This window comes from Dendropsophus ebraccatus, chromosome 12 (genome assembly GCF_027789765.1).
Source record: "Dendropsophus ebraccatus isolate aDenEbr1 chromosome 12, aDenEbr1.pat, whole genome shotgun sequence".
Classification (NCBI taxonomy): Eukaryota; Metazoa; Chordata; class Amphibia; order Anura; family Hylidae; genus Dendropsophus; species Dendropsophus ebraccatus.
In genome coordinates this window covers 52,695,246-52,718,069 of record NC_091465.1, presented here as the reverse complement: position 1 = coordinate 52,718,069, position 22,824 = coordinate 52,695,246, and the positions used below count along the sequence as shown (strand labels likewise).

Sequence of the window (22,824 nt, the reverse complement as noted above, 5' to 3'; positions counted from 1 at the left end):
ATTAAACACTGTGATTTTCTGTGGGTTAGACTGGTGATCACATTACCCAGTTATAATAATAAAATGCATTGATGCAGCTTGTGTACAACTTGTGATGGTGAGCATAAATTATAAGGACACAAAACAACCCTGAAAAAATGGACTGCTTTTTTAATCTTAGACAATCCTATTGAGTACAAGAAATAAATGTTTCCAGTGGAAGAGTTTGTCTTTGTATGTTTCATACACAAACTGCTTACCTGTGACCTTAATTCTTCATGGCGATGCTGAAGCTCTACAGGATCTTCCCAGGGTTTTCCATCACCATTAGTGGGTACCCATCCACTCTTAAATGTGGGAATGTATGGCTCACAAAAGTCACGTGGAAATTCCAGTCTATATAGAGAAAAAGACAAAGAAAAATACTTCTCAGTATCTGGTCCAACTATCTCCTCTTACCTCGGAGATCCTCCTAATAACAACTGCAAGGATGTACAATTGTGGGATTAATTTATACCTTGGTTTAGTCCAGTTTGGCCCCAGAGAATTCCATAATTCTAGTTCTTTCTCATCTAAACACTCTTTTAGCAGACTAACAGCTTCTTTGGTTAACATTGGGCTTCTGATGTCAGCAACCATGTCCACACCTCCAGAACTGTCCACCAACTGATTTCAAAAAATGACAAGATTACATTTTTTAATGCTATATATCATGCTATATTATTATCTTGCTAGTTCCTCCCCACAATAGTCATTACTGGGCTCCTATTGATTGAAATGTCTATGATCACCCACTCTCGGTTGAGAATAAAGCATTAGATGTGCTGCTTAAAATCATTGGGAATCTTTTCTTTTCAATGTAATACCATACAAGTTACCATTCCTCAATCTTAGGACCTGCTTTAAGAGTTAAAATCTAGTGGCCTAAAGCATGTGTCCTCTGATGATAAAACATACAGGCATAGAAACAAATAGGGACTACCAAATGTATTGTACTGTTGGCTATTACTACTGTATAGTAAAATAGAAACTGCATCTAGGGAGAGGATAATTTTTTTAGGGGGCTATAAGGACGTATAGTATTCTGCTCCTTCTACCCTTGTACCCATTTGTCTTTGATTTCCTCACATGTCTAATCACATGTAACTATGGCCTGCTAAACCCTAAAAGGGGCAACTACAATTGATGGGTTCACAGCCTGGGGTGACCAAGTTCTACAAAGATTTTCTCAGGAAGTCCTTCAGCTGTCCCCACTGGTTGGCAGACAGCAAGTAAAGCCAAAGTACCCCACTGAACCTCGCTCAATCTTCTCAGAAAATCTTAAAGGATTAGCTAAACCCATATGTCTAAGCCCGGGGCCCATATTCCTGGATCTGGCACTCAGCGATCTCTTCTGGCAAGAGGTTTTACAGAGATACCATGAGTATGGTTTCTCTATAACATCACCACCACACTACAGGGAACCCCAGGGACTATGCCTACAAATTTAACAGGTGTGTGTTTGGGACCCAGGGAGGGCATTTACTACTCATTCCCCTTGACAAGTGCCTCAGCAATACTGCAACTAGCTCTAGCTAATACCGCCTGGTGCCCCTGGGTTACAATAAAGGAGGGCCCTGATCAGGAGAACAATTCTATAAGCTCTACAAATACAGGAACATCATTATTTAAAAATCTAAACCTAACATGTATTAATTGTCCAAAAACAGCTTAGGTCTCTATAAGGTTGAGGCTCCATGGTTACCTCACAGGTGACCCAAACACACAATGGAGTCCAAAGTTTCAAAAACTAACCTACACTATAAACAAGTTACAAAATACATAAAAAAAAGAACATCTGATTAATAAAACTTACAGTTTTAAGTGGTCCAAATAAGAAGTGAACAAGCTCAATCGAACTGGGATTCATAATGTTATTTCTAAGCCTTGCCTATGTGAGGAAAACATAGGGAAACACATTAGGGAAAACTATTTATACCACTGTCTAGCTCTTCTTTTGCATTTACTACGGTACATACCAGCAGACAGAAGCAGTATTTAAATTTCCGTCCAGCTTCTTCATAGTCTTCTAATTTTGGGGGTTTAGCTCTGAGAGTCAGCAGTCCCTCTGTGAAAAATTGTTATAATGTGAGATAATAGTATTTTTTTTAACTTACATAAATACTAAAGATAGAAGTAATGAAACAGTTGCAATATAAGCAGGCCATTATAATATAAAAGAGTACAGAACTGTGTTATTTTTATCATTGGACAATGTTTGTGATCAGTCGTCATCTGTGGTATAAATTCTGGCAGGGCCACCACAGAATAAAATTAAGTGTTAATCAGTGCCCATTGAAACTAGTAGGCCTCTCTTTTTTAGCATTCATTTTTACCTCCAACTTCCGGTTTCTTGCTTCTTCTTGACTTTTTTCTTTGATTTAAGACTTTAAAAGCTTCAGCTGACTTTTGAAGATTTCCCATAAAGTACTCAATGTCATCAAAGCAGTGATTCAGAAGATCCTATGCAACACACAGACAAACATGTCTAAAATAGTATAAAGTCATAATAAACAGAAAGGCTATGTTCTTACTAAGGGATCATAGCAGAGAAAGGCAGCTGTTGCATAATATTGATGGACGCAAAAAATGATCATGATCAATATTTGCGACCATCAATGTTATGAGACAGACATAGTGGGAACATAGCCTAATACAAAATCACAACCAATGAAAAGCAGCTTATTTCCCCGTTTTGCTCAGTGTAAATGGTTTACAATGAGCAAAACAGAGGGAAATAAGCTCAAAGCTGACTGTTGTTCTTAGCTTATGTAGCATGCACATTGTCAGACAGCTTGGCATAGCGCTGTAAGCAAAGGTAGGGAATATGTTCTATTTTTTTTTTGTAATCTGTGGTATAAATTAGCAAACTTTTAAAAGCTTAGTTTGGCAGGGTTCGTAGATTTTTAAATAAAAGTTGAAGTTTGTCGGAACCGAGCCTTAAACAAACCACACTAAAACAGCTAAACAATTGCAGGTGTTTAACTGATTAGCAAGATTGGTCATAAATACTTACCTGTCTATGCTACCGTGGTGTCCCCCGCCGATTGCAGCTTACTTCACTTACTGACTGAGATGAGACTGACAGCTGGCTCAGCCAATCAATGGCCGGGTACTGTCCCCTCTCAGTCAGTCAGTGATTGGCTGAGTGGGCTGTCACGCTCATCTTGGAAGTGACAGCCCACTCAACCAATCACTGATACAGGACATTGCCGTGGCCAGTGATTGGCTGAGCGGGCTGTCTATCCCGAGACAAGTGTGACAGCCCGCTTGGTCATTCACTGGCTACAGCGCTGTCCCATCTCAATCAGTTAGTGATTGGCTGAGCAGGCTATCACCCTTGTCTCAGGAGTGAGAGCCTGCTCAGCTTATCACTGGCCACGGCGCTATCAGTGGAGGACACTGAAGACTCATAGAAGGACATTTGGGGAGCGTGGACAGGTGAGCATACCCTTTTTTTTGTTATGTGTGTATTAACCCTTAGGGGTCACAGCCAGTTTTGGCATTTATGACAAAGCTAAATTTTTCAAATATGACGTGTCCCTTTATGTATTAATAACTTTGGAATGCTTTTACCGATCCTTGTGATTGCAAGATTTTTTTTCTTGACATATTTTACTTTATGTTGGTAGTAAATTTGGGTTGATACTTTTAGCATTTTGTTGTGAAAAACTGCAAAATATTGTGAACAAATAAAAAAATAGCATTTCTTTAAATTTGAAAGTCTCTGCTAATAAGGAAGATAGTTATACCACATAAATTATTTATTAATTCATATCTATAACATGTCTACTTTATATTGGCATGCTTTTACTTTTTTAAGATTTTAGAGACTGTAATTTTTTTAGTAGCAATTTTAAAAAAATTTCTGAACAGTTTAGCTGGGACTCCTGGTCACTGTTTATGTAAACAAAGAGCACCGGGATCCGATCAGTTATTGTACATCCTGGTGCAGAAAGTAACCTCCCAACAGGACATAAAATAACTGACTGGTGTGGCTAGGGGTTAAATTATTAAGCCGCCATCTTGGACCAGGTTCATAATGATTCTTGTTCTTGAAGTTCAGTTCCCTCATCTCAGTTCCCTCATCTAAACTGGTTTAACACAGTCAAAGTAATGACAGAAAAATATAACAACTCAAATAAATCTGTGTAATAATTCAACTGTGAAAACATTATTAAAAAAAATCTGTATTTCACAACAAGTGTATATCCTGGCCATAGATGTGCCGGGAGATCTAGTTTAGGACAGCGCCCGCCAGATCACACCTGGTAGTACCATCTCTGTCTCTTGGCATTTCTTAGGTTGTGTTTGGAGTTGAGACAGCATCAAGGACAAAATGGCAGTATAAAACAGAAAGGGGCACTAAGAGAAAGACGACAATTATCCTGAAGAAAAAAAATATCATATGAGAACATTAAAGGGACACCAAACCTCAAAATGACCGAGGGAAGTATATAAGAATTTCTCAAACTATTTTCTCATTCCTAAAACTATCTTTTTGAGGTGGCAGAGAAAACATGATTCCTCTTCACCCAATGTTCATACTTTTCATGTTCTTCTGTTTTTGCTTATTTTAGGAGCTTACATGTTAGGATTAATCATTGTATGTTTCTGTAAAGCCTGGAAACTCTGTCATTACATTACAGCTTCATAGTTGCAAATCCAAGGCTGTTATTTATCTATGTATTGTCTATAAAGTAGACTTAAAAAACATTCACTTCTCATACTTACCACTTCACGACCAGCTCTGATGGCCATTGGGTCCTTGGGGTCCCCATCAACTGTAAGAATATTCATTATAACAAATTAGTTTAGTGCACATGTAAGTTACACTATATTTCCATTTGTACATGTTATATGTGGACCCATTGGGATGACTTACCAACTGTCTGTCCCCCTGAGCTACTTTTTTGTTGCATTTGTGGACTCCCGGAATTTTGTGGGATTTGTAAGTTTTTCTCAGTTCGTGCCACTTGACTGTAGACTTCATCCTTTTTGCATAAGATAAAAAAGTGCAATACAAGGGAATTAATAAATCGCCTCTGTGACATTTCACTAATCAAACTCCATTATCTTATATGCAGGATATAAGGCCCAGTAAGGCTCATCCTGATTGTGACTGTTCTAGTAAATTAATCCATTTGTTCCATTGGGCGGTGATGGATATAATACTGTGCTCAAGTAATCAGTACATTATTTACCTTATAGTTATTGAATGGTCTCTGACAAGACTGCATTAGTGCGTATTGGCTCTAGCCTTGCCCAAACAAAACATGGTTGAAGCTGTTGTGCCGAGTTGTCCTTAAAGGTGATATTACAACAATATAACTTATCACCTATCCACAAAATAAATAACACATGTCTGATTAATGGGCTTAAGACCACTGGGACCCTCACTGATGTCTTGTTTTTTTAGGTATAAGGGTATGAGCTCACTACGGAATACCCGTTGAGGATTCCGCAGCTCGCACCCACTCACTGCTGCGCGCATCTCCGCTGGTCCCATAGGCTTCATTCTGTGGTTTGCCAGATTCCACCATCCGCCCGAATTTTGCAAGCTATAGAATGAAGCCTATTGAAGCAGTGGAGATGTGCGTGACCACCAGAGTCCATAAACAGGTGCGAGCTGCGAAATCCGCAATGAGTGTTCTATTGGAATTCTGCAGTGTGCATGTACCCTTAGATTGCTAGGCACCATTCTTGCAATATAATATTGTCTGGCAGTTACTCATCACCTGTTTACATTTACTATCAGCAGGCAGACATTTTATTATATTGATAATTTGTAACATAAGGAGAACCCCTAAATAAAACAATATACAATATCAGCCATATCTAGCCAATAAAAATCTAAATACCTGTGAGGAACTACTTGACTGCTGCATCTGTGGAACTGGATTGATAATGACTTGAGAGTTCACGGATGGGTTTGCAGGCTTTGTAGATCTACGTTGTGCTTCCCTCTCCAGAATCTCTGCTGGGCTGACGTAGTGTGTCTGGGGCTGTTTCCATTGCCTCTGGGGCATGAAGGAATTGGAGCTACTTGTGCTCTGCTGACTTATCATCTCCTGGGTGTTTCTTAAAACAAGAAGGATGCATACAATTATTTCACACTATTTAAATCAGAACATTTTATCCCAACAAATCAAATATGAATATTTTACAAGATGCCACCAAGTTTTAAGAATGACCCGTACCCGTATAGTCAACACTGCAGCCCCAGCTGTGACTGTCATTTAGCTTACCTTGACCGAAGAGTAAGCCTGCTTAGTTATATTGAACTAAACCTTTTTTGCCCACATTTCATAACAACTTAACATAAGAGCATAATTCAATTCAAAAGGACTCAGCTAAGTCCTTCTATTATCCTATCACTAAAGACCACAGTAACAATTTATGGATTGATTTTTGTTGACCTAAAGGTCAGTTGGTTCACACATAGGGGGTGATTTATCAAAGGGTGTAAAATTTAGACTGGTGCAAACTGCCCACAGCGACCAATCACAGCTCAGCTTTCATTTTACCAGAGCTTAAAGCTGAGCTGTGATTGGTTGCTGTGGGCAGTTTGCACCAGTCTAAATTTTACACCCTTTGATAAATCTGGGCCATAGTCTTTTGGTCAGTATTTAAGTCAAAACCAGAAGTGGATCCAAGGCACAGAAAAAAGTGCAAATCTTTCCATTATCGTTTTTCTGCATGCCATTTCAATTTATGGTTTGGGCTAACAATGTTATGGAAAATACTGTGCAACTCCCTGCACCCCCCCCCCTTCCCCGTGCACTCACCCGCTCACCGTGTGTAATAGCGCCGGCAGCGAGCAGCGAACAAGGAGCAACGGGGAGCGCTGCTCCTCTCTTTTGGGGGCTTTAGGATTGTCAAATGCAACAGCCCTCAACTACTGATGAAACAGTCAAGAGCTACTATCATTAAAACATGATTATATTATACACCTCATTGAAAGACTTGAGCAACACCCTAAGGTTATTTAGATAAACTATAATCCTTTGCTGTAGTACCGTAGGGCTGTAGGTCTCTTTGCATTATCTCCAGTTTTAGAATCAGACACAGCACTATTAATATCTTCACAAATCAACTCCACCTAGAAAATATAAAAACAAGAGACTAAGAAACTGACAACTACATAGTAACTTGTTTAGTTCTCAGAGTCTAGAAGATAAATGTCTTACTCCAATTCCATCACACTGAAAGAAGTGAACATCAGCCTTTGGTTGGTATCTTTCCTGGCACACTAACACCAGCAGAGAACGATGTCTGTTTTCTGGGAGAAAAGTGTCGCAACGTTGTATGGCAGAGATAGGAAATACTTCCAGTTCTTCCTGTACAAACAAAATGCCAACACAAATCACTTACTATAATTTGTACACCGGCAGACCTTTGAAACCATTTAATAAGACCTTCAAAAGAAAAAGGGTTACACGTCCTTTTGTGTACAGTAAAACTTCGAAACTTGGAAAATCACTAGGACCTCCACTGATCCTGAGAGTGAAGAGACCACAGAATGGTAAAGCACTGTTCCTCATCACTATCTTTTTCTGCACAGTGGCACCCTAGCTACCCACTGTACAGGGTACTGCTGCATGGGCCAAATCAAGTGAATAGGGATAGCTGAAGTTCCCAGCACCCTGGGTGACCAGAAGCATTGCTAAATGGGAAAAAACTTTCAAGGGGACAAAACTCTAACCCTTTCATTCTGACTTTAGTGGGGCCCCTAAATGAAAGCATATCCTAGCAATATGGTATGAATATATAGGATGGAAAATCTTTTTAAAAGTGTCACTGCCATTATAACTTTCAAAACCTAAATCAACAGAGCATGTTTGCAATTTACGTTATCAATTTTTTCGTGATCATGGCGAAATACTGGACTTCCCATGTTTAGACTGTTTGAAAACAAGAGACTAAACACAGGAAGTCCCGGTCATCTGTGCACAGAGAAGGCAGCCATTTGATTAATGGACACATTGAGCTGTGACACACTGTACTGGCCAGAAGATCATGAGTTAAGTCTCTTAGTATTGCTTTGTTTTAAAGTATGATAAAAAAAAAAAAAATTATGATAAATGGCAAACTTGCTTTATTTCGCATACCCTGTTGATTTAAGTTTTAAATGTTATAAGGACAGTGACACGTTAATAGCCCATGGCCTGAAGCCTGTGTTACTGATAACATGTCCCCTCTGATTTCTGTTAAATACAAGCTGTCGTGGAGACTTTGTGTGGGCTACTTCTACTATCACCTAGTTTCAGATATATATATATATATATATATATCTGTGAGTCGATCCTGGCAGGGACCGATGGACCAATAGACCTCTCTGTAGATGACTTCTATCTATAGATGAGCGCAGGTGACTTCTAGCCCAAGCTACATAGATTGTGAATCGGCTATGTCAGACAGCCCAGAACATACTGCAGTACCATAAGGTAGGTAGACTTTATTGTTCGCAACGCGTCTTGGCTTGTAAATACTATCATGCCTTTTCTTCCTTTTTATTCAAGTATGAGAGATATATACTAATATACCAGTATACTGTGTTACAGTAAGAATGTTCTTCCCAAAGTTGTTCCCAAAGGAACCAATCACCAGTCAGCTTGCATATATCCATAAGTCCTGGTAGAATGAAAGTGGAGTTGTGATTGGTTGCTATAAGTAACAAAGAACATTCCTATATAAGACTATAAGTTATTTCTATAAGATTGCTTGATAAATCTCCCCTCTGTCTGTGAGGAAAAGGGTGCCAAGGATAACATAAAGTAAAATGGAAAACTAGAAGAAACATTGACTAATCTAACACAATTGGACACAGAGGAATTTACCTTGGATTCCACATCTAGAAGTTTAACACTGGAACTGTTGACTTGCAGAATCATTTCCTGGATCCAGATTCTGCCTTTCGAATCCATTAGGTTAATTTTGCGAATTGCATCTTCCACTGTGTGGACGTCATCTTCTTCGTCAATAGTAAAAGTAACCAAATGCTACAAAGATGAAAACACAGTCAACACAATAAAACATAGCTTGTGTTACTCTAAAGATTTTGGAGAGTTAGAAAACAAGTGATACAGGAAGAGGGAAAATTCCCCACTTTGTGGGTAGGTTCTGGATGCAAAGAATGGATGTGGCCATGGCAGGCCAGCACCAAAATAATTGGCAGCGGGATTTTACTTAAGATTGTTGTGTAACAACAGTTTTAGTAAATTTTCTCTATAGTGTGCACGTTTAGAAGCAATTCTATGGTAATAGGGCATACATTTGATATCTGAAACACCTCCAAGTTAGAAACCTAGCATTGACATTGAAATCTTGTGGTTTTATGTTAAATGGCCAGTCAGATGTAATAAACATGGACAAGAATTTGTTTATAGGTGCAGCAAAGGTTCTGTTAGCTTTAACTCAATTAGATTAATGCATGTACAATGCATGGTCAGGGATTAACTGTAAACTATGACAAAGCTATTAGTGGGTGTGCCGGGCATTACAAATCAACAGATACTTATACATATGTATAAAAAAAATGGTATTGACATAAAGCGCAAAGTTTGGCAATCTTTAGTATAAATACTTATACATATGTATTGCTGATGTTTCTGAGCTGCATTAAATTACTCATTTTTATATTTGCAGTTCTAATGTGGAGGAAATATTAACTGGGTGGGGCAAGAAAGTCTTGGTTACTTAGAGATCAGCCTGAAGGCTATTGTTGTCCTTGACGTCATGCTCATCTGCCACATATAAATAAACCTTACACCTGACACACATGGAGACGTCTTCCAAGTGTTTATGTAATGTTGTAAATGATGAAAGTTCAGAGCCTACACTTATGTAAAGAGAAAATATTATGCTGGCAAAACCAAAGAGAGGGGGGCCATGTATGGGCTGAGCCACAGCAGCATTGTTTTCTTCCAACTTAAGTTGCCCAATATACCAAACTTTACAACATCAGTAACAAAATACAACTATTGCAGTTATTGTTGTATTTTCCCCTTGTTTGAGTGTCTTAAAGGGAAGCTATCATCACTTTCATGCTGCTTGAATCCCGAGTCATGAAGGGGGGCTGGTATAGGAAGAAACCCATCAATCAATGCCTGAAAAAGCCCCTGGACACCACCCCGAGGACTCAGGGAGCATGATAACGATGACAGTTTCACTGTGATGTACTGTACACAGTACCCAATGCGCCCCATACATATATGGGAAATCTAGGAAGTGCAAAAATATTCGTACCAAATAAAGTTAAAAAGAGCCATTAGGATGCTTTTTTTTCCCATTATTTTAGTGTACACAAAACTTGGTTGACCATTTTGTTATGTTTAAAGTAACCATTTAAAAACTGAAACTGATAAATTGACTCCAAAAATGCAGTGTGAACCCAGCCTTAGTAAAATTGTTAGTTTTTAATTTATTTTTTTAAATGTGTTTTGGTACTGATATCTCCTTCAGGCCTTATTTGGTCTAACAGGGCACAAAATTACCTGAATTTTTTTCTCTTAGTTTTATCAATATGGTCCGCCTATGGTATGATTAAGTTTGTTATAGAACAGATTTATTCTTCAAAGGGAATACATACAATGATCCTCTGATACATTAAGCCTTTTAATGCATCACCCAAAATCCTTTGGTGTAATTCAGAGATTCCTTTTGCTTGGGATCTAAAATGTTAAGACAGATTTCCAATAACCAGAAATCTCTGAGGAGTGCCACTGGGCTTCAGTTTCCTATATAGACCCTTTACCCTTAAAATCGGCGATGGCCTTAAGTCCCAAGCTATCCCCAAATTTATAGGCCAAGATACATGATACATGACCAATAAAAGGCACATTAGTTTTCTTACTTTTGATAACTCTGAGCTGATGCTTTCTTGAACCTGTATAATAGGAAGACTGAGATCTCACATAATAACTAGAGATGAGCGAACCGGGTTCAGCAGCAATTGATTAGCGGTGCTGAACTTGGAAAAAGCTCTAAGGTTCTCTGGAAACATGGATACAGCCAATCACTATATCCATGTTTTCCACATAGCCTTAGGGCTTTATCCAAGTTCAGCAGCCACCGCTAATCAAATGCCGAAAGTTCGGGTTTGGATCGGCTCGAGCATGCTCCTCTCTGATAATAACTGGTTTCATGTAAGACATTTGCTGGTCGTCTCAGAAGTGGCATTCAGCTGACAGACTCTTTAATAACTGAGGAGACTGCCGAACAATTGTTTGTGACAGCTCATGCCGTGCACCGTGAACAATGAGGTATATGACTCTTCTGACAGGTAACAACACAATAGTCGGCAGTATAGAGGGGAATGTCATTGTGTATATACTTCCTCAGTGATTCATATGAACACTTACATTCACTTGGTATTGTGACACATCAGCCATGATGACATTTGAGTATTTCTTCCTTTGTTCTATTGACAAAAAGAGAAAAAAATATTAAAAACAAGAATAGAAATGTAAAATATAAAGAACATTTCCACCTAAAATCAAACAAATCATCTACAAACATAGAAAAAGTAGTAACCTTTATTCCCTTCCCTTTTTATATATTTTGCCCATCTTCCGCCCCTGTAAGAGTTTTACATGTCTGTTTTGTCCTATTTGTTGGCTACGGTTAGTGCTTACTATATGTACATAGCAGTGCCACTGTTCCCTTCGAGGGTTGCCGGCCATCGGGAGACAGGGGTTCCTAGCTAATGTGATATATAGAAAATCCAACTCACGTTACTATTGACCATAAGGTTTAGGGCAAACCTGATAGACCATAACAGAAGTAGTCCAGCATTAAGAGAAGATGGTCCAGAGATTTGGCTACCTGTCGACACTAAGCCACTAAAAAAGCGATAGACAACAAGTGGCATATGCTATAGGGTAATAAATTCAGGCAATAGCCAGTGAAAACATAACAGATCTATTAGTAAAGGATTGGAGTCCTAACAAAGTAAATGATACAAAACTGTAAGTAAATTCATTCCAAAGAGGAAGTACAGGCGTGGAAAAAGTACATATTGTTCAAATGTATGTTGTTCCTGTAACATCTTTTTGGGTCCTCATAAGATAGTGGTCAATAATATGATTACATGCAAAACACAATATGTAGTTTAGTAGTAGTTGTGGCTACAACTATATAGGAAAAACTTTCCTTTCTGCCCTCTACATAAGCAATTTTATGAGCATTACCAGACAGGGAAACACATCAGAGCAATAGCTGCCACTTAAAATTCATAGGGTTAATACTAAACCAGTATCAGAAGGTGATCAGCACAAAATCTTGTTGCAATATGAAATAAAGATGATACTAAAGACACAGGCCTTACAACACCTTGTCAGACGGCTGACTTTGAACTCCCTGCCGCTCCATGCCTGGCCAAACTGTATCTAGTCCTGGGAAACTTCTCAGTTTCCCAAGACTGAATCCAGCTTTTTCAGGCACCTGGAGAGGAGCAGCACGTAGCGGCAAGGAGTTCAAAGGCAGCCGGCTGACAAGCCGACCACCGAGCTAAGTACTGTGCTGATCTCTACTTAGAACCCTCGGGTCTGAATAAATTAAACATTTTTCCAGATTAAATCCACCAGCTGGACAGTGATACATTTAAGAGAAACATAAAGATAGAAATTGTATGACAACAACTACATGTTTTCATATCAATTGTTCATTATCAATGAAGTTCTATATAAAAGGGGAGGGTTTGTTGTGTATCACCAGGGCCAGAAAAAGCACATTTGTTTATGAACGCAGCCGTTTGCACTATACTGCTGCTTTATGCCTATGGAATAAATTGCAATTGTCCATTTTAATCACTGTGACGAGTGCCACATGTATTTTCTTTTTATTAAGTATTTACAATTACTCTGTTGGTTCTTTAAAAGGGCAGTAACTCATCAGTAAGCACATGGACAAGCGCTGTGTCTGAATGTGGCTTGAGCACCACACAACTATGTTGCACACTTGCAGACAAGGGTGGTTGGAATTCTGTAAAAGGTAAAAGTGTAGCAGCCACATTGACTTGCTGAAGTGAAGAACAATTCCCATAGTGAGTGGGCACCAACCTGGTATTAAATTATTCATTTAAAAATTAAGTCACACTCTAGCATCTTCAGAACTGTCTTGAAGAAAAATATTTATTGAACCCAGCAAGTGACAGTTGGCTTTTCTTTTCTTGAATAATTTGAATAGAATCAACAGTGAAAAAAAAATGTTTGCTAAGATAGAACAGTCTAAAAAAGTGAAAGAAAAAACAAACAATGCAAAACATATGGACAGGCTGCATGCATAATACGTATTTTAGTGCACACCCATCACTATTCAGGGCCATGTGCAATGTCCCAGCACCCATTTCCCTGCAACTTTACGCACAAGGTTGTTGTGTGGCTAAGGAATATCTTGCTTAATACTTTAAATTGTGTTTCTGTATCATATAGTTTGTGTACGTACTGCTGCTTTGCAGGTCACATTGCTACACACTGGTAACAGCATGCACTGAAGTACATTGTCAATGCATGGGTTATTATTTCTTGTGTCTGACTCTTGACCACACCCTGTCACATGTATGGAATAAAGATGTCTTAGTCAGGTGATGTCTCTAGTCCAGTCCCTAATCTAGTCTCTGTTAGCCTGGACAGGGCGGACCCAAAACTAGTCCACATCCACCAAAGTCTGGCCTTTGGCCAGAGCACATGTATGCTAGCTCAGCTCCTGCTAGTTACACCAATTATTCAGCTATTTAGCTGTGAGTCTTCTAAGTATCCTGTTTAACAACATATACAGGAAGAAACAAGTAAATAGGAAGATATTCCTAGACAGGCTACAGCCTTCTAAAGTTGCCTCTGACCTCAACCGGATTGTCTGCAAAGGATCAGATTTTGTCTCTCTGCAAAAAGATGTGTCTCCTCTGCAAAGCTGTAAACCTGCTGCAAGCAAGTCACTGCTCCAGTCCTTCCTGCAATGATAAGTTCTGTTTTACAACCTACTTCTTGTCTAGGGTTAGATAATTTGCTCAAGTACCCCTTGGCATTTACCGTTCCCTTAGTGGGCCTCCAGTCAGAGACAGTGCTGAATGGCTTCAACATTGGCAATCATGCTCCTGCAGGCATCCCTCTTGATATCACATGTGAGTATGATTGTTTCTTCTAAACCACAGCCAGCCAACCTATGAAGATCATTGTTAGCAGAATTTAGTCTAATTAGATTGAGATCCCTAACCCATACAATCAATCTATAGTAGCCTAAAACCAAAATCTCTAGTTAACCTGCAATCAATAGTAACCTTAAAGAGACATTGACCAAATATTCTTACTTTTAGGTGTAAAAGCCATATCTATTTTGTGCTATATGAGACTGTGATGGTTAAATTTTTGCACATCAACTGTTTAGGTAAGTTACAGTTGTTTCATGGAATCCTAATGTCAGAAGTCATTCACCTGTACTTCATATCACTGAAACAGCCCAAAGGACTGTGTGGTACACTAGGCACTCTATGTAAGCAACACCACCCTACACATGACATATAACCTACAGTATTACTGCACCCAGCTAGCCCGGATATACTAGCTGTCACAACCCTTGTGACCTATACCTTTAATAACTCTCAGCAGATTGATGCTCGTTTAAGTCTTAAGTCTTCACAAGATTCAATGGTTGCTCAGCCAGGGTGGTACAAACAATGGCTGGATTGTTTGTGTGACCCTTCACTTTCATCACTGTCGACTGCACATTCTCTGTTTACATAGGGAGATGTGTGGCTGACCATCAATGATTTTTAAGTTTCTCAGAGATCAGTTGACAAATAAGCGATTGCGTGTTCATCAGCTGATCACAGGTTCTTTTTCATGGTTTTACACCAATGTATTACACGTACATTTTATGTCTATATTACAAATGCAAGTGTTGGCCTGACTTCTGGTCTGATTACCTGAATGGACAACTGTCACTTTCGGTAATCCGACCAGCATTTAGCCTGAGACTTAAGTCTGTAATATTGATGCAAAAATGTGCACATTATGTTTGTGTAAAACGGACCTTAAAAATCTAAACATCCTCTGTAAAATGTGGATTGAATCTATTAAAGAACTTGTGTGCCACATAAAAATTCGGAGCACGAACTGTAAGATGTGGGCTTTTACAGTAACCAGGACATTCATATACTATATTTACAGTACAATAGAAGCTGAACCAGTTTTCATGCAGGGTACATGGAGGAAGTTTGCCTGTTCACCTACAAAGCTGAAACTAAACGCTGGTGAAGACTGCCAGAAATGCTGCAGGTCAAGAAACAGTCAAGAAGAGAGGGAATAAAGGCCAAAGACATTCCAAATGGCAGTTCTTTCAGTAAATAGCATTTCTCCTTATTTATCTTATACCAAATCAAAATAAAAACCAGATAGATTGTTATTGAAGAAAAGCAACAGTGCATAGCAAGGAAAACTAAACAAAGGTTCTGTTGCCAGGTTCTACGCTGGATTCACACCACATCCATTCACCCCATGCACTGTATTAAACAACCAAAAATGTTATAGCTATACTTTATCTGTTGCCAAGATTCTGCAGGTCAGGGATATAGCTGGGGTTCAGAGGTTATGGTTGCACCTTGGCACTGGACACATGAGGACCCTGTGACCCATATAAACAGACAATATGCAATACCACTCTGTTCAGAGTCCCATTTGGGTGCGCCATTCTTGATACCAGAGGATGATTGGCAATATTTGTATATGTGTCAATAATATTTTGAGACCACAACCCAACCTTTTGTTGTACCACATAGCACCCAAATAATATATTCATACACAGCCCACATGACACTTCCAGAAAGCTGTTTTAGTAACATTGCTATATCAATAAACTAGGAACAAAAAGCTGCATCTTGTGGAGTTCCCTTTTCATAGGTTCTGGAACAAGGTATCAAGGGTGGAATTCAAGCCCTGGACCCCATCAGGATTACTGGCACCCCTATTTAGTAATGCCTACTGATGCTCCCTGTCGACCACTTGCACATCCCTGAGACAAGTGTGAAATGAGATTTTTGTTTAGTACTTGTTAGGAAAAGTCACCAAAATGTGGGTCTCCAGTTGCTTTTCCACAAGCCATGACAGCCACAGGAATAAACATTTGTAATTGTGCTGTGACCATTACACATAGTAAATGGCCACAAGTGATGATAAGGAGGACACTGCTTGAAAGTAGTTTGCACAGAACCAGTCCCAGCTTAGTTTTAGGCTTAGTGGGCAGACTAAAAACTGCAAGGTTACAGGAATTGTTTAAAATATAAATCGTAAAATGAAAAATTTGACCAAAAATTCTCAAAAAAATCTGGTGTGAAAACTTGACTTAGGGTGCCTTCACACATACCGACTCGCAGCAAAAAACTCGCTGCGAGTCTCTGATACGAGCCGAGGTCCTGGAAGGCCACTATCACTACATACAAGCAGTGGTCTGAAAGACCGCTGCGTGTATGTAATGCAGCCGCCCCCTTAACCCCTTCGGCCCCCGCACCGCTGTCTCCATACATTATCTGGCTCTGGCTGCACGGGGTCCCGGGGTCCTGCTCTGCCGCTCAGCCAATCAGTGGCTGCGGCTGGGCAACACACTGATTGGCTGGGTGGCAGAGCAAGACGCCGGGACCCCGTGCAGCCAGAGCCAGGTAATGTATGGAGACAGCAGTGCGGGACCGGTGCGGGAGCCGAAGGGGAAAAGGGGGGGGGGCGGCATTACATACACGCAGCTATCTTTCAGACCACTGATTGTATGTAGTGATAGTGGCCTTCCAGGACCTCGGCTCATAGCAGAAACTCGCAGCGAGTTTTTTGCTGCGAGTCGGTAAGTGTGAAGGCACCCTTAAACAATAAGTACTTTTTCTGATGACACATTCCCTTAAAGTAGTGGATGCAATGCAATCTATTAACAAACTTGCACAGTGTGGCTCAGCAGATGAGGTAGTTGGACTTTGCACTCCATACACTTAGCATCAAAGAAAGCATGCTGCCTGCAACCCAAGATTTCCCTCCCACCAACCTAGAAGTCACTGCTGCAACAATAGGGGAGAGTTTTCTAACAATGTAATTAGGGGAAGGAATGTAAACTAGAAGCTTCCACCTACAGTGTTCTGTAAACATCGAGCTCATTCCTTTAAGAACACACCTAAACCCACAGCAGGCAAGCATTCAGCGACACTAAGGTCCCTCATAAAGAGGTCTTTCCTATTAAGTTCCCATGTATGATTGCGAGTCTGACTTAATCACTCTGTACATTTTATAGTAGATCCATTATGCTTCCATAGAGAGTCACATTGTGTTAGGGCCCCTATTACACGGGGCGATTCAAAGGAGTAAACAAGCGCTGTCCTTGCTTCTCATTCCCCACGTGCTGGCAGCAAGTGGGTAAGTGCAGGGGGGCTGCAGGGAGCTGCAGGGGGGCTGCCCAGGTTATCGTTAGATCGTCCAGGCAGCCCATAGAAGATAGCAGTGGTCTGCTGCCACCGCTCCTATTACATGCATATCAAATTCAGCCTGGCTGGTCATTTGTGACCTGTCAAAAAATAATTGGCTGTTGGCCGCACATCTTCCCGTGTAATAGCACTGTTGCCTTGCAGTGCTGGGGTACTGGGTTCAAATCCCACCCAGGACGACATCTGCAAGGGTGTGATGATGAGCTGTAAAAAAGCGCGGCAGAATAAAATGGCGCTAAATAAATAAAGGAATTCCTATTATATGCACCACAGAAACAGCTTTGGGCACAGCCACAAACAATATCATATCAATGTGTTAGCAGATCACTGTTATTACTGGACTGCTACTGTGGCAGTTTGCACCAGTCTAAATGTTACACATAGATAAATCTCCCCCAAAGACATTTGCAGTGAGAAACTATTTGGTATTTCTATAGAAATACAGTTTCAATGCTTCAATTGCTGTTTCTATATTAGTTTAAAAAGGTTTTCACATTTTTTTTAGTTAAGCTTTTGTTTTTTGACCTTGCAATGTCTATTAGCCTTTTGTGTACCGATATAGAAACGTTTAGGCAGTTTTCATTCTGTGCAAAACAACTGGAAAGGCTGCAGCCCAGTGACAACGCCTTTGAGGGAGAAGGTGTGCTCCATGTACACAGGTTACCTTGCGGATTGTTTGAGTTTCTATTTTATATGCTGCCAACACCTACAATACTTCACTTTCAAGTGTGCAAGTAAAATAACTCTTAATAGCAGAGGTAATACAGCACTAAGTGGTATGAGGTTCCCTATTATTAGGTAGATATAAGCTGTATAGATTACTATACATACAATTACTGCATATACATACTTATCAAGAATACTTAGAAAAGCTTAAGTCCCACAACAACACTGTGCTTAACTCTGACAACTGGGCTAAAAGTTGAGTAGAGTGTGACCATATACTGTCTATAGTTTAAGGTCTGAAATATACATTGTGCTTACCTGGCTCCTGGATGTGACACAGCAATGATTGGGCACATCTACTAAGGTTATGTCCTCAGATATATCGCTAGATATATAGTATCAGCACTGCATCATCATTCCCTATGCACAGAATGCATGAACATACTTGTATGGGACAAAGTCCTGTATTCTCAAAGAACAGCAGATGTCCAGGTAAGAAAATACCATAAAATAGTATAAAATAAAATATAAAGTATAACTCCTTTTCCATAAAATGCATATTAATTACAGACTTGCCCTAATAGATTTTGCTAGCTCAAAAAATTCCTCCTTGAGTCATTTACCTGGGTCAGGCTGAGTGTAATGCTGAATCTCCCATAAGACTCACTCTGACTCTTCCCTCCTTGTCTATGTCTTTAGTCTTGTCAGGTGGTTGTATAAGGAAGACCTGGCTGTTGTCTGGCAGAACCAGTTTGTCTTGTGACAGGAGGCCTGGGATTTGGCACCCTTCTGATGCATGATTGCTCAAGCTGCAAACAAGCGCTCTTCATAGAGGATGTTTGCTAAAATGTTTATTGCTCTGTCGAGCTGATTGAAACCCACAGTTCATAAAACTGCAAGTGGTGTATGAACGCGGCTATAGTTGACACTTTTTGTGATTATTGATAATTGCCCCATGTGGTAGACCCAGCAATCCCCTGAAAAACAAGAAACTTTAGTTCATCAGCTGACTAACAGGATTATGCACTCCTAGAAATCATTGTCTTAGCTCAAATAGCTATGTTCAGACATTGCATTCTTGATGCATTCCCCCCCCCCCTGATTTTGCAGAATTTCTGGCAAAAAGTCATAAAAAAGCAATGTGTGAACACAGTCTTAAAGTTTTTCAAACAACACTGATCATTTTAATTAGTTATTTGCCTATGTAATATAGCATTACTCTCCAGATCATTAGCGGAAGCAAAGTACCAGACCCCACAGCCTAAACTTTTACTGTATGCTTAAATGAGATGTTAAAAAAGTTATTTATTTGAAAGCTTCTTAAATAACATTAGCCACTTAGGGCCCTTATACACGGCCTGATATGCGGCATGCAGTGCCTTTACAAGGAACGACTAATCATATGGCTGGACCGCACAAATGATCTCTATATCATTCATGCGTCCATTTAAATACATTGTTATTGGCCACACATTTCCTGCACAAAAAAAAGAATCAAATCAGCCGACAAGCAGGCGTTTGCGCTATCATTGGCTGATTGAAGGCTTTTCTACACGGGTTAATTATTCGGTAAAAGAGCGTTCCTAAATGTTTGACCTTGTAATGAGGCTCCAGTGGCATCAGCATAGCACCCTACCTGTGCTGTGGCCTGCCAGTAAACATGCCTCCTTGCTTCAGGAATCAATGCCAGGAAGAATCAGTATCAAGAGTGAACAGTCTCTGCACTATAATCATGGTGATCAGTACAGATCACTGGTGAGGTTAAAGGCACATGATAGAGAATTTATAAAGTGTCTCTCTATGCGCTCATCCAAATACAGTAGTCTTTATTCCACTAGGTAAGGATGGAATACAAAAACTGTGCCCAAAAAACACACAATGGTCTCTGATAGGATCTTTGTTGAGGTCACACAGGAGACATTCTCCAAAGTTCAACCTATTTAAACAATTCAGAATTATATATGTCAACCATAGCTCCACTGACTTTAACAGCCCTAATGTAGTCAACTAGTGACTATGCTTTGGTCATTTCTTGGGACTGAAAAGAATAGAGTGACAGGTCCACCTTTGAGTCCCAGAAAATAGTAATAAATTGGCATCCCATCTTGACTGGCTGTTGACATGTATGTGGAATACAATATAAAATTGTGATGTGAAAGCAAGTTCTGTGTAAGTCATATATACTTCCAACACACTAGCAGTAATCAGCCTGGGCAAGGCTCATCTAATTATCAGTTATATTTGGTTAATTTGTGGAATATACATAGTGTGTCCATACATAATGAAGCCACATAAATAAAGGTAGTCTGAAAGCTGTAATTCAGGTTCCAATCTCCTGGCTCTGTTAGATGCGATTAGGTCAAGGAGACACATAGTACCGTTCATATATAAGGTTTGTATCCAAGATGTAGAAAAACAATTCAGTTCTTTGGTACAAAGAGTCAAAGAGGCTTTTTCAAGCTCCTGATTTGCAGCAAGATGGAATGTCCCCCACCGCCCCTGCCTGGTAAGGCTCAAGCAGGGTCAGGTATAGGAGGGGGAATATGGAGGTGTTACAGCCCTGCAGCAGACCAAGAGCTTGACTCTCTGACTCTTTGTTAGAATAAAAGCATTTTCTTACATGTTTGAAGCACGGACAGATATACGAAAGGTACAATGTGTCTCTTTGACCTAGCAGTTATATCCAACAATGACAGCAGTTTGGAACCTGAAATGAAGCTGAAAGATTCTCTTTACGGATGGTAGAAGCACCTAGAGAAAAGATGGAGCCTTTTCTACAGCAGCAGTTTTATATCACTTATGCAATCTACATTAGGCTGACTTCACACTAGCATTGTAGCCTCCATTTTAATTAGGGCTATGAATGCTGTGATTGATTTATTTTACAACAGATCCAAACAATATGGCAGGCATCTCTAACCTTCCAAAAATAAAATGCACAAAAACCTCAGCATCAGAACCTAAGCTATGATGTTGGATCGAAATGACTTTTATAAATGTATTTTATTTCCCCCCAAAAGTTATACAAATTACCAATATACACTTATTATGGGAAACGCTTATAAAGTGCTTTTTTTCCCTGCACTTACTACTACATCAAGGCTTTTGTTGCTGGATAAACAGTGACATCACGATCCGACTCTCAGAGCTGTGTGAGCTGTGGCTGCTGGAGAGGATGATGGCAGTGGAGACACTGAGGGACACAGGGCACTGGAGGGACACCGAGCATCCCTCTGCCATCATCCTCTTCAGCAGCCACTGCCCGCACAGCTCTGGGAATCGGGTCGTGACATCACCATTTTATCCAAGAAGTGAAGCCTTGATGCAGTAGTAAGTGCAGGGGGGAAAGCACTTAATAGGCATTTCCCGTAATAAGTGTATATAGGTGATTTGTATAACTTTTGGGGGCAATACAATACTTTAATAAAAAAAATTCTGACTTCTCCTTGAAAGCAGGAGATAACTGTTGTCAGAGGGCTAGTATTTTGCAGCTTTACTTTCAGATTTCTTCTAGCTAATAAGACCGCTAAGAGAGTGGATTCTAAACAGTAGCAGAAGCCCTTGGAGGCCCGAAGTAAAAAAATGGTTTACTGTCTTTACTGCTGCGTACCCCTCCTCTTCTGAAGGGTTGCCTTTTCTGACTATTTTGGATGTTGCCAATTTGTTGTTTTTACTTTCTGTTCTGTTTGGGCTACTGTGCTGGCCTCCCTGTGGTTATGTGTCTTTCAAAAAATGCAAAACCTTTAATAAAAACTATTTGATTAAAAAAATGTCTCTCTAGACATCAAGGCCTTGGTGGAACTGCTCTCTCTACACACTAAAGGGGGAGATTAATCAAGTTATCTTAGATAAAGCCCTGCTCCCATTCACGCATGCCTGTCGCAGGATGGCAAAAGAAATCTATACCTCCTCTGGAGCAGATGTCGATTCCTGCCTGTTTGCAAGCGTAAATAATGATAAATCAGGCCCAGTAGGAGGCCACATCTCCTCCCATCTTGCTGCACTCCCTGCCCGCCTATTAGGCGTGTGGAGCATATGCCACGGAAAAAGGATACATTTTTGCCCAAACCATGTGGTTTGCACAAAATTCTATCTGTGCCTTTTCCCTGGTGTACGCCAGGGACACAGATGACAAATCTCCCCCATTAAAGTAGCTATGGCCCTAAATGTTTGTAAACACAATATAATCTCTACTTTAGAAGTATATTGAAAGTTATATTGTTTTTAGGGCCCCTTCTGCCTTAGAAACTAATGAGAAGAATTTTTAACTGCCTAGCTAACTTAAAGGATAACTCAATAGTATTTAAAGGTAAATGCTATGTAAAGATTTACATGAAGTGGCGTGACCTGCCTGCTAATATTAAATGAAGAGCTCATATAAATATTAATCCACAGTCGCTCAAGTGTATAACCACAGTGACCCTGCAGACCTTGGCTGTCCACACTTGTACTGAACAGTGATCTGCAGGATATCCTATTCAAATCCTTCCCTGTTACTATGCACATTTGTAAGTTTTGTTTCAGTCCAGTTGTATTTATTGCCGGAGTTGGCAGGACACCATTATTTATAGAACATCTTATTTTGTTAGTAAAACTCTTTCCAAGCAGAAGAAAACAGGAGACACAAGATACTTATTCCCAGTGTTTGTACAGGGACAAAGCATATTCCGCATGTTACCAAGTGA

The 22,824-nt window shown here is 39.9% G+C and overlaps 1 protein-coding gene across 4 annotated transcripts in view; it reads right to left on the bottom strand.

Annotated features, from left to right (window-relative positions):
* Nucleotides 1–22,824, bottom strand: part of EPS8L1 (EPS8 signaling adaptor L1) — a 76,359-nt gene that overhangs the window by 11,769 nt on the left and 41,766 nt on the right. The window contains exons 2-14 of one of the 4 annotated variants that reach the window (XM_069947554.1): nucleotides 14,049–14,179; nucleotides 11,382–11,440; nucleotides 8,859–9,020; nucleotides 7,209–7,358; nucleotides 7,038–7,120; nucleotides 5,880–6,099; nucleotides 4,904–5,012; nucleotides 4,753–4,802; nucleotides 2,355–2,481; nucleotides 1,998–2,086; nucleotides 1,835–1,909; nucleotides 497–645; nucleotides 240–375 (exon numbers count right to left, since the gene is read on the bottom strand). In XM_069947554.1, the coding sequence (XP_069803655.1) occupies nucleotides 240–375; nucleotides 497–645; nucleotides 1,835–1,909; nucleotides 1,998–2,086; nucleotides 2,355–2,481; nucleotides 4,753–4,802; nucleotides 4,904–5,012; nucleotides 5,880–6,099; nucleotides 7,038–7,120; nucleotides 7,209–7,358; nucleotides 8,859–9,020; nucleotides 11,382–11,411 (1,380 nt within the window). In that variant the 5' untranslated portion in view covers nucleotides 11,412–11,440; nucleotides 14,049–14,179. Of the gene's footprint in view, nucleotides 1–239; nucleotides 376–496; nucleotides 646–1,834; nucleotides 1,910–1,997; nucleotides 2,087–2,354; nucleotides 2,482–4,752; nucleotides 4,803–4,903; nucleotides 5,013–5,879; nucleotides 6,100–7,037; nucleotides 7,121–7,208; nucleotides 7,359–8,858; nucleotides 9,021–11,381; nucleotides 11,441–14,048; nucleotides 14,180–18,457; nucleotides 18,611–18,762; nucleotides 18,855–22,824 lie in introns of those variants that run through there. The other 3 variants (XM_069947553.1, XM_069947555.1, XM_069947552.1) reach the window with 3 other exon arrangements.